Raw genomic sequence first — 12188 nt, 5'->3', positions numbered from 1 at the left:
GTTGTATTAGATCTGAAAAGGTAATACAGAAGAGTACCATAAGCACTGCCCATTATGATATTATAGAATTGTGGGCAGACCAGATTATGATATTGACAGTGTGAGACCACACATCTGGTCTTCCTCAACATCTTTATAACTAATTACTGACAAGAAATAAACCATATCTTGTTAATTGCAGGAGATTCTTGTAAATAAATCAGGAAGCGGTTTTCCTCCACCACACTAGACCAAACAGGCCCTGTAGTTTCCTATATTTATAGAGGGGATGGTGGTGGCAACATTTAACATGAGCAATAGCTCATACAGCATAGTGAGCTTACATGTCTATACAAAAAAAATTAAACAGATACACTAAAACATAGAAAACATTTTTAAAAATACAATGTTGAAACATTTTTAACATGTTTAATTCAAATTCATGTCCTGACATTAACACACAGTTGAATTTAAACCAGCCATATAGAACAGAAGAAATGAAAACAATCTGCAGTAACGAGTTTCCTGCAGAACACAGTGTGATCACCATCAATCTTACAAGTTGAACAAGCATAGCATTCTGCTTACTTACAACTGTGGCACCAAGTAAATCTTAAATCATTCTTAATGTATATAATCAGACAGCTGTTGCAAAAACTACACAGCAAGTAACAGCTAATTCTAACACAAATGTGATCAATTATTTAACCAATCAACTCATAGGCAAAGCATCAACTAAATATAACGGTATGCCTACCTCTAGGTCAAAAGAACATGTCCAACAGGTTGATGAAAAATAATTTGAAGAGGTCTTGTGATGCAGTGATGGTATCCTTACCATTGGACAAGACAATCCAGTTTCAAATCCAATCTGTCCCAGAGTGCATTATATGACTGAACAGGTTGATTAGAAATAATTAAATGATTCACCATATTAAATTATAAACCCCCAAAAAATGAAAAATAATTGAACAATTCAGTATTATCACACCAATAATTACACTAAGATCAAACCCCACATTATTCTAATCCTTCGCAGCCACTGATGTGGGTTCAGATTTCATCAGTTTCTGCAATATTCCTGACAAAGGCAACCCACTCTGTAAATATTGCTGGAGTTAGATGCTGGGTTGATATTGGAAATCCTTTGGCTGAAAGCTTAAGAGCTTCTGACCATTTCATGTTTCATCAATGCCTCAAAACATGGCAAACATGACCATCTTCAGCAGCATCTAGTGCCATTTTTCATTCGAGGTAGACTATTACTATGAATTTTTTGTGCATTTGAAAGTATTTTTTTCCAAATAAGACAAATACAACTAAATATGTCCACTAATTGAATTAGAAAATAATAAGTTCACTGTATTGGAGTGATCACTGGGTCTGCACCGTACTTTTCCACTCTTGCAGGATCTTTTCTGCCTTGCTTAAAGTTGAGTCCTCCTAGAGAATGTAAAAGAGAAAAATCATCTAAACGGGTTTTATGCATTACGTTCACTTAAATCCTTTCACACATGCTTCTATACCTGGGTTCAAATGCAATCTGAGCAGATAAGGACATTTCGCAGAGTGAAAACCTAAGTGAAATAAATTTATTCTTAACACAGGTTCAGCAGATACAAAGCAAACGTAGAGAACCTTTCAAATTCAGCATAAGCAGCATTGGAACTCTGGATATCAAGTTAACATAGGATAAGAGCTGATCTTCTAAAGTTGAATCGAAAACAATGCATGCTTAAGGGAAAACGCATTCTCCTTGTTGATTTAGCAATGTCCTGCTATTGGGTGTAGCTGCGAAACCATTTCTCAGTTAGAGTATTCATAAACAGGATAAAAAATCATACAAAAATAATTAAACAACACAAATTTATAAGAAATGCAAATTTACAATAAGAAAGGTTGATTTCTATGCAGCTTTCTTAATTGCAAAACATCCCAGCACTTCATAACTAATAAAGTAGTTCTGAAGTATAATCAATTTGCTTGCAGCAAGTTTCAAAAAACAGTGCTGATAAGTAACAATTTTTAAAAAATTGTTATGATTTGAAGATGCCGGTGTTGGACTGGGGTGTACAAAGTTAAAAATCACACAACACCAAGTTATGGCCCAACAGGTTTAATTGAAAGCACTAGGTTTTGGAGCACTGCTCCTTCAACCACCTGATGAAGGAGCAGCACTCCAAAAGCTAGTGCTTCTAATTAAACCTGTTAGACTATAACCTGGTGTTGTGTGATTTTTAACTTTAAAAATTGTTGAGGAATATATGCTGGCTGGGACACTAGAACTCATCTGCTTTTGTTCAAGTAGTACCTTTATATGTTGTATCTAACTCAGAAAGCAGCATAATCCTTTGTTCAATGTCTCATGTGTTAGAATCATTACTGATATTTCATTGTTTTTATTGTTACTATTTTATGAGTTGAATTGAAGCTGTGAATTAGAAATCATGAGCTGAGGAACTTAGCGATACAGTGGAAAAGGTAAACAACAGATCAAATAAGCTTTTCTTTATTGATGAGGCTAAGCTTGGAAGTGACTTTTAGGCTGATTCTTGATTAAAAGCATCCCTACAAACACTGCCACCAAGGAAGAGCATGGTTTTTAAACAGACACCAACAGTGAGGTATTAATGAAGTCAGTAACTGGGGATTGGTTCTGACAATTCTGGAAGAGATGCTACAATCAAGCAGTTGGCAAATGCTGACTTAATTGAAGTCTTAGGAGAAGATGGTCAGTCATCAGAATAGAACTTGGGTGAGGTTATTTGTATTGAACTGTGTTTTCTGGTGACACAGATTGAATATTTGAAAATTCATTGCCTAATCTCCCAAACCAGCTTCTGAAAGCCCAGAAGTGAAAGCTGAGTTACAAATATTACTATCTTTACCTGAGTGAATTGAAAAAGTGACCCAGATCAATGCTTCAGAAAAGCAACCAAGGAATCCAGAGCTATGCTCTGAAACATTTTGTGAAAACAATTTCAGTAATCTGGCAAATTTTGTAATTTTTCTTTATTTAACACTTAACTGTGTTTGTTTGTTTGTTTGTATGTCTTTTGTGTGATTGGGAGGTGAAAACAAAATTTCAGGTTTAAAGCATTGACATGAATTAGGTTATCTTGTTATTTCTTTTTCTGCTAACATAAGAATCGAGCATCTTTTCCAGAACTGTCAGAACCAAGCTCCAGTTACTGACTTCATTAATAGCTCACTATTGGTGTGTTATATAAATTGTTAATTTTTGTTTAAGATATAAAACTGGTGCCTGGAATTAATTGTTCACAAAGTCTGGATTGGTTATTCAAAAGTTTATAATCTTGTAGTTTATATCTGAACCCACAGTTCAGTCAGATGTTTAAGATTGTGCAGACTTTGCCAAAGTTTAAAGAGAAGAATGTGAAAGCCATATTCCTGTAATTTGAGAAGAAAGCAACACATAATCGAGGGCTCGTCTGGGATCTTGAAAAGCAGACAACATAGAAATGAAATTAGATTTTGGTACTGAGACTAGGTAATTACACACCAGGTTTGTACTCAGACTTAAGATGGCAGTGGAAATTATTAAAGAGCTTGTGAATGTGTCAAAAGTTTCCCTGGCACACTTGCAGGATACAACTAAAGCTAAACTAGCAGAGTTAGCCAGCAGATTAGAAATACATTTGCTTAAGCATGCTAAGCAAGCAAACATTAGGGATTCAATAGTGACACAGTCGAGTTTAGTGTAAATAAAGAGGCTATGTGATTCAGGCAGTACACTGAAATCATCAGTGAACACCGAGTTGCAGTGCAAGCATATAGAAATGAGAAAATTGGAGAAGGAATTTCAAAGTGTGGAAAAAGAAAGGGAATTCCAAAGAGTGTTAGAACTTAAGAAACTGGAATCCTCAAGGGAAGAAAGGGAGGGAAAAGAGAAAAAAAAAGGAAAGGAGGAAAGAAAAGAAGGAATGAGTGAGTGAGAACAGGAATTTAACTTAAAACTAATGCAGCTTTGGCAATTAAAACTAGATGTTTGGGAAAACATGGAAGAGGACAGTTTGAGTCATAATTCACAGTTCAGTCAGGAAATGTTTAAGATTGTGCAGGCTTTGCCAAAATTTGAATAGAAGGATCTGGAAGGATTTTTCATGTCATTTGAGAAGATAGCAACATAAATGCGTAAAAGCAGATTGGATCCTTTCCTTGCAAAGTAAATTCACTGGTAAAGCACAACAGATTTATACATTTCTGCCAGAGGGAATAAATTCTATGGACTCTGATAAGGTGAAGAAGTATCTTCTAAGTATATATGAGGTGGTGCCAGAAGTATACAGGCAAATGTTTCAGAACTTACCGAAACAGCCTGGCCAAACCTGTACTGAGTTTGAAAGAATTAAAGAAAATAATTTAACCCCAGACATTGATAGAGATGGATTCAGTGACGATAATGTCATTAAATGTCAAAGGGCAATGGTTAGATTTGCCTCTTATTAGAGATGGTAATTGCGTGACATTTGTTTGGTGTGAATAATACCTACTACTTTTCAGCCCAAGCCTGGATACTGGCAGGCTTTGCTGTATTTGCACATGGACAGCTTCAGTATCTGAGGAATCACAAATGGTGCTAAACATTGTGCAATGATTGGCAAACATCTTCAGTTTTGATGGAAGCAATGTCACTGATGAAGTTACTGAAGATAATTGGGCCTAGGAACTCCTGCAAAGATGTCCTGGAGCAAGAAAAACTGACATCCAAGAACCACAACCAACTTCTTTTGTGCTAGGTACAATTCCAATCAAAGAGTTACAGACGAGTTAGCCAGAAATTGTTGAGAGTCTATAAACAAGGATGGGGTAACTGAATACCTTGAAAACTTTCTGTTTATCAGGGAAAGCCTCCATCAATTCATGACAGCTAGGTCATGCCTGACAAGTCTCAGTGAATTTTTTCAGAAGGTGACTTAAGATAGTGGACAGAAAAAAGGAAAGATATGCGGATACTGGAAACCAGAAGCAAAAAGAGAAATTGCTGGAAAAACTCAATAGCATCTGTGGAGAGAAAACAGAGTTAATGTTTTGGGTCCAGTGACACTTCTTCAGAAATGATTGAAATTGGGGTGGATGGAGGGGGAGGAGAATACAACAGGTGGAGATGGAACCCAGAGAGAGAAAGGAAAACAACATGTAGTCAGACAAAGGAATGGGTAAAGGTCAGCTACTAATGAAAACCAGTGGTAGCTGACAATGGATTGTTTTTGGTCGCAGCCTATGAGCCAAGGCTTGGTGCATTGGGGTCGGAGTGAGGACAGGTGGGAAGATGCTTAGGCTCTAAAATTATTAATCTTGATATTAAGTCCAGAAGACTGCAGAGTCCTCAAGCACAACAGAAGATGCTGTTCTTCCAGCTTGCAGAGCTTTGCTAGAACACTGCATCAAACCGGAGACAGAAATGTTAACCAGGAAGCAGAGTGGTGCATTGAAGCGGCAGACAACAGAAATTTGATTTGATCTGGTTTATTATTGTCACTTGCCTAGGTATGGTGAAAAGTTTAATTTTGCATACAGTACAGACAGATCATACCATACAAAGTGCATTATAGTAAATGAATGAGGAATACAATGTTACAGCTGCAGAGAAGATACACAAAGAGTGAGGTCAGCATTAAATGTGAAATTTGAAAGGTCTGTTGAGAAATCTGACGACAGCAGGGAGAAAAATGTTCTTGATTCCATTGGTCTATGTGTTTAAGCTTTTGTATTTTCTGCTCGATAGAAGAGTTTGGAAGAGATTATAACTAGGGTGGGAGCAATCTTTGATTATATTGGCTGCCTTTCCAAGACATCAAGAAGTATGGATGCAGTCAATGGATGGAAGGTTGACTCATGTGATAACATACCAATGAATATTGTTTATATGGATTTCCATAAGGCATTTGATAAAGTCCCACACAACAGACTGCTAACTAAGGCCCATGGAACGGAGGGCAAATTACTAACATGGCTGGGAAATTGGTTGAGTGGTAGATGACAAAGTAATGGAGAGGTACTCAAATTGAAAGATGTTACCACTGGTAATCCACAAGGATATATGTAAGGACTTCAATTATTCACATTATTTACTTATCACTTGGATGATGGCAAAGAAAGTTATATATCCAAATTTGCTGATGACGCATAGTTAAGCAGCATTGCAGATTGCGGAGATGATGAAATTACAAAGGGACAATGATAGACTAAGTGAGTGGACAGAACTGTGGCAAATGGGAGTTCAATGTAAGCAAGTGAGAGATAATCCATTTTGGACCAAATAAAGTATAAATCAGGGTATTTTTAGATGGTTGCGAAGTCAAATACAGTGGACATCCAAAGTAATTTGGGAGCTTAGGTACATAGATGTTTAAAATGTTACAAACAGGTGTAGAAAATAACCAAGAACGCTAGTGGAATGCTGGCCTTTATACCGAGAAAATTGGAGTACAGGAATGCAGAAGCTATGCTGCATTTATACAAAACCCTGGTGAGACCCCACTTGGAGTACTGACAGCAAATCTGGGCACCACACCTAAAGGAAGGATATATTGGCGTTGGAGGGAATACAGAGTAGGTTTACAAGAATGACACTTGGACTTCAGGGGTTAAGTTATGAGGAGATATAATTTATTATATAAATTAGGCCTGTTTTCTCTTGAATTTAGAAGGTTAAAGAGTGAACTGATCAAAGTCTTTGAGACTCTATGACTTTAACAGGAAAAGACAAGATAGATAAAAATAGAATATTTCCGCTACTTGAGGATTCTAAAACTAGGAGACATCGTCTGAGAATTAGGGCCAGACCATTCAGGAGAGATGTTAGGAAACAGTTCTATACACTAAGAGTGGTAGACATTTGAATTCTATTCCACAAACGACAGTGGATGCTGAATCAGTGTTAATTTTAAATCTGAGACAGATAAACTTTTGTTAAGCAAAGGTACAAAGACATATTGGCCAAAGGCAGATACATGAAAGTAGATAGAATAGTGAAGGAGGCATTTACTTTCCTTTCCTTTATTGGACACAGCATGGAGTACAGGAGTTGGGAGGTCATGTTGTTGCTGTACAGGACATTGGTTAGGCCACTTTTGGAATATTGTGCGCATTTCTGGTCTCCTTCCTTTCGGAAGGATGTGGTGAAACATGAAAGAGTTCAGCTCCAGGGAGAGGCTGAATTGGCTGGGCCTGTATTCCTTCGTGCACCGGAGGCTAAGGCGTGACTTTATAGAGGGTTATAAAATGATGAACAGCATGCATAGGGTAAATAGACAAGATGTTTTCCCTGGGATGGTGGAGTCCAGAACTAGAGGGCACAAGGTTTAGGGTGAGGGGGGGAAATTTAAAGGGGACCTAAGAGGCAATTCTTTCACACAGAAAGTGACGCATGTGTGGAATGAGCTGCCAGGGGAAGTGGTGGAGGTTGGTACAATTACAACATTTAAAAAGGCATCTGGATGGGTACAAATTTAGAGGGATAAGGGCCAAGTGCTGGCAAATAGGACTAGATTAGGTTAGGATGTCTGGTTGGCATGGACAAGTTGGACTGAAGCGTCTGTTTCCATGCTGTCCGTCTCTATGACTCTATAAAGTTAGGCCATAGATCAGCCATGATCTCAATGAGTGATGGAACAGGCTTGAGGGGCTGATTGGCTTACTCCTGTATTTATCTTCCTAACCAGTAGAAAGAATTTTCCCAGATTCCCATTGACTCCAATTTTGCGAGATCTCCTTGATGCTACACTTGGTCAAAGGCAGCTTTGATATCAAGTACAGTCACTCTCATCACTCCTCAGGAGTTCAGCACTTTATGCTCGTGTTTGAAACAAGGCTTGATCAAGATCAGGAGCAGAGTGGGCCTGGCTGAAACCTAAGCGCATGTCAGTAAGCAGACTACTGTTGATATTGCTTATTATCAAGTCATTTGGCAGAATGCCTCATTGTCAGAACTTTCCAACAAGCACCAAGACATGGTTTGGCTGGTGGTGAGAAGGGCTCTGCCTGTGAGATCCTTTATGTACGCCCGGACGCTCTGCCGCACCGCATGCTGACCCTGAAGCAGCTGTGGAGGGGATGAGACTGTCACACACCTCCTACTGGAATGTGCCTATGCGAAGGAAGTCTGGAGAGGAAGGCAGTGGCGTGTGTTGAGGTTTGTCCCGAGCAGTTCCGTGACGCGGGACTCTGTGCTCTATGGTTTGTTCCCCGGGATGCACACCGAGACAAACATCAACTGTGCCTGGAGGATCATCATCTCGGTCAAAGACACACTTTGGTCCGAAACCCGTTGATCTTCCAGCTGAAGAAGTCGACCCCGACTGAGTGTTGCAGACTGGCACATTCCAAGGTCCAGGACTACGTGTTGAGGGACGCGCTGAAGCTTGGGGCAGCTGCCGCCAAGGCGCGGTGGGGAAAAGACCACAAGTAAGGTCTGCCTGCCTAAGAAGAACAAGGGGTCCACTCAGAAACTGGGCCCCGCTGATGCCTCAGCAAAATATCTGTATGGTCAACACACAGACTTATATACGAATAATTAATTCCGATCTCTGTATGTAAAGAAATGCAATGTGTGCATAAGAATGGCATTACCAATTGTATAGATATCAAAATAATTTTATGAATAAAGTATACTTTTGAAATTAAAAAAATTATCAACTCCTTCAGACCCATATACAACATCACCCCACAAGTTCCTTTTTAGGCAACTAATAGGGACAGCATGGTGGTTCAATAGTTAGCATTGTTGCCTCACAGCGCCAAGGACACAGGTTCAATTCCAGTCTTGGGTGACTGTCTATGTGGAGTTTACACATTCTCCCCATCTCTGTGTGGATTCCCTCCGGGTGCTCTGGTTTCCTCCCACAGTCCAAAGATGTGCAGGTTAGGTGAATCGGCCATGCTAAATTGCCGATAGTGTTAAGGGATATGTAGGTTAGTTGCATTAGTCATGGGAAATGTAAAGTTGTAGGGTAGGGGCATGGGTCTGGGTGGGATACTCTTCGGCGGGTTGATGTGGACCTGTTGGCCCTAATGGCCTATTTCCACAGTGTAGAAATGCTATGGTAATATTGCTCAACATCTGTTTATGTAACTATATTTACCATAATAAATATTCTACCTATGCCCATATGTTTGACTTTATATGTTCAGACAGACAATCTGGTGGAAACAACAAATGCTGAAGTTCACAGCGGGTCAGACAGCAACCATGGAGAAAGAGAATGCTAACATTTAGATGATTTTTCACTAGAGCTTAAGTGAAGTGTGGATTTATGCTACTGTTTATTTTTGTTGGATGGAGGTGTTGGGGTAGTAGGCTAGTGGAGAAAAGGTTCAGAATAAGCAATTGGAATGTGAGTGTATCAGAACATTGGTGCGTCTCCTGCCAGACGTGAAAGGACAGACACTGGGATTGGGGGAGGGGAGAACGGACATGATAATAAGCTAAAAAGGAAGAGATGGTTCACAAATTGAATGTGTGATCCTGTTCTTCCAGTTTGCACTGTGATTACTGGATTTCATTAGAATATGAAATTTATCTCAGGAGATTCTGCTTTTTGCTGAGGTTCTGCCATTAGCTTAGAGAATTGTGTAAATTCTTCTGGATTACTGGAACACTGCAGCATGCCAAGGACAAACATGAAGGAATGCGTGCAGGGCGCTGTGTTAGAATGACCAACTACAGAAAGGTCAGGGTCATGCTTGCGAATGGACCAGACGTGTTCTGCAAAGCGGTCACCCAGTCTATATTTGGTTTCTCCAATATCACGTAAGCCACAGTGGGTGCATTGAACACAATACACAAGATCGCAGGAGGTGGAGATGAAATATCATTTCACCTGGAAAGACAGTTTTATTCTGTTGACATGTTCTCTTCAGACGTAGAAGAATGGTAGTTTTAGTTCCAGTATGCATGTATTTCTGGTTCTCTGAGTTCTCTTCTGAACTGCAGGTCCTTGAATCTCTTGTATTGCTTTTTCAGAGGATATTGTCTGTTCCAGAGTAAGCATTTCATAGTATTTTGAATCTCGAATCTTTATACATTGTTTGTTCTTATCTTGATGATATCTTCCATAGAGTTGTATGCATCACATTTTCAACTTATGTTGGTGGATTTTTGTTTTCAATTCACCTATAGATATTTGTTCTCACCTGTAGATATGAGCTTAAGTAATTATATTTTTCACTCAAACTGGATTAGTCTGCTTTCAGTAATTGAATTATTGGCGTAACCAAATTGTTCAATTTCTCAAAATAAAACACAGAACTGCAGATGTTGGAGATCTAAAACAAAAACAGAAATTGCTATGGAAACTCAGCAGCTCTAGCAGTATCTGTGAAGAGAAAATAGAACTAATGTTTTGAGTCCTTCTGGAGGTTTACTGGACTTGAAACATGAATTCTGATTTCTGCTGCCCGATCAGATGCTTTTTCCCAGCAATTTCTTTTAATGCTTCAAGTGAGTTACATGAAGATTCCTTCTTGCTTGATATGATATCTGTTATTGAGGATTCTTCTTTGGGAAGCAGGGAAATCAGATACTCGACTCAAATTTATCCTTTCCTAGTAATTTCAACATCCAATGTGCTGACTTGAATTTATCACAATTAGTTGTTCACCCTGTTGTGTTGCAATCCAACTCAATTCAGTTGCAGATGTTTCAGTTGTCTCAAGTGGGCAATACTGTTTAGTTGATGCCTCGTTTTCAATCTTTCTTCTTAAAATTTGTTGGCACCTTTAATCTGTACACTCTTCACTTTTGATACAAATCATTATAGTCACAGCCTTCTATCTCATACACGATTATAACATCTATATCATTAGAATACGAAATTTATCTCAGGAGATTCTGCTTTTTGCTGAGGTTCTGCCATTAGCTTACAGAATTATGTAATTTCTTCTCCGACAATCCTTTGACCTTCTGCTGCTTAACTCTCCCCTCCAGCCTTTGAATGAAATTCAAGTCAGTACATGCCTTTCAACTCAAGAGTGACAATTCCTAAATATATATATACACACAGACAGACAGTCGCCCGAGGCTGGAATTGAACCCGAGTTCCTGGCGCTGTGAGACAGCAGTGCTAACTACTGGGCCACTGTGCCGCCCATTAAGACCATAAGACATAGGAATGGAAGTAAGGCCATTCAGCCCATTGAGTCCACTCCGCCATTCAATCATGGCTGATGGACATTTCAATTTCACTTACACGCATTCTCTCCGTAGTCTTTAATTCCTTGTGACATCAAGAATTTATCAATCTCTGCCTTGAAGACATTTAGCGTCCCGGCCTCCACTGCACTCCACGGCAATGAATTCCACAGGAACATCACTCTCTGGCTGAAGAAATGTCTCTGCATTTCTGTTCTGAATTGACCCCCTATAATTCTAAGGCTGTGTCCACGGGTCCTAGTCTCCTCGCCTAACGGAAACAATTTCCTAGCGTCCACCTTTTCCAAGCCATGTATTATCTTATACGTTTCTATTAAATCTCCCCTTAATCTTCTAAACTCCAATGAATACAATCCCAGGATCCTCAGCCGTTCCTCGTATGTTAGACCTACTATTCCAGGGATCATCCGTGTGAATCTCCACTGGACACGCTCCAGTGCCAGTATGTCCTTCCCGAGATGTGGGGACCAAAACTGGACACAGTACTCCAAATGGGGCCTAACCGGAGCTTTGTAAAGTCTCAGTAGCACAACGATGCTTTTATATTCCAACCCTCTTGAGTTAAATGACAACATTGCATTCGCTTTCTTAATCATGGACTCAACGTGCATGTTTACCTTTAGAGAATCCTTGACTAGCACACCCAGATCCCTTTGTACTTTGGCTTTACGAATTTTCTCACCGTTTAGAAATTTTATTCTTTTTTCCAAAGTGCAAGACCTCGCATTTGCTCACGTTGAATTCCATTAGCCATTTCCTGGACCACTCTCCCAAACTGTCTAGATCCTTCTGCAGCCTCCCCACTTCCTCAGTACTACCTGCCTGTCCACCTAACTTCATATCATCGGCAAACTTCACTAGAATGCCCCCAGTCCCTTCATCCAGATCATTAATATAAATTGTGAACAATATAGTACAATGCATTCTATTTACTTCTTTAAATTGCCTAATGCTTATCTGCTTTAACAGACTGGGTTCACAATTTTTTTGGCTTTTTACTCCCAGACTGAGCATACTTCTTCCTTGGCTCTTA

The 12188-nt window shown here is 39.4% G+C and overlaps 1 protein-coding gene across 3 annotated transcripts in view; it reads right to left on the bottom strand.

Moving 5' to 3' along the window:
* Nucleotides 1-394: 394 nt before the first annotated feature.
* Nucleotides 395-12188, bottom strand: part of LOC132825887 (kynurenine--oxoglutarate transaminase 1-like) — a 47469-nt gene continuing 35675 nt past the window's right edge. For all 3 annotated transcript variants that reach the window (XM_060841488.1, XM_060841487.1, XM_060841489.1), the window contains exon 14: nt 395-1422. In XM_060841488.1, the coding sequence (XP_060697471.1) occupies nt 1354-1422 (69 nt within the window). In that variant the 3' untranslated portion in view covers nt 395-1353. The remainder of the gene's footprint in view (nt 1423-12188) is intronic.

This window comes from Hemiscyllium ocellatum, chromosome 21 (assembly GCF_020745735.1).
Source record: "Hemiscyllium ocellatum isolate sHemOce1 chromosome 21, sHemOce1.pat.X.cur, whole genome shotgun sequence".
Classification (NCBI taxonomy): Eukaryota; Metazoa; Chordata; class Chondrichthyes; order Orectolobiformes; family Hemiscylliidae; genus Hemiscyllium; species Hemiscyllium ocellatum.
The sequence above is the reverse complement of the archived record's forward strand: the minus strand, read 5'-3'. Positions and strand labels throughout refer to the sequence as shown.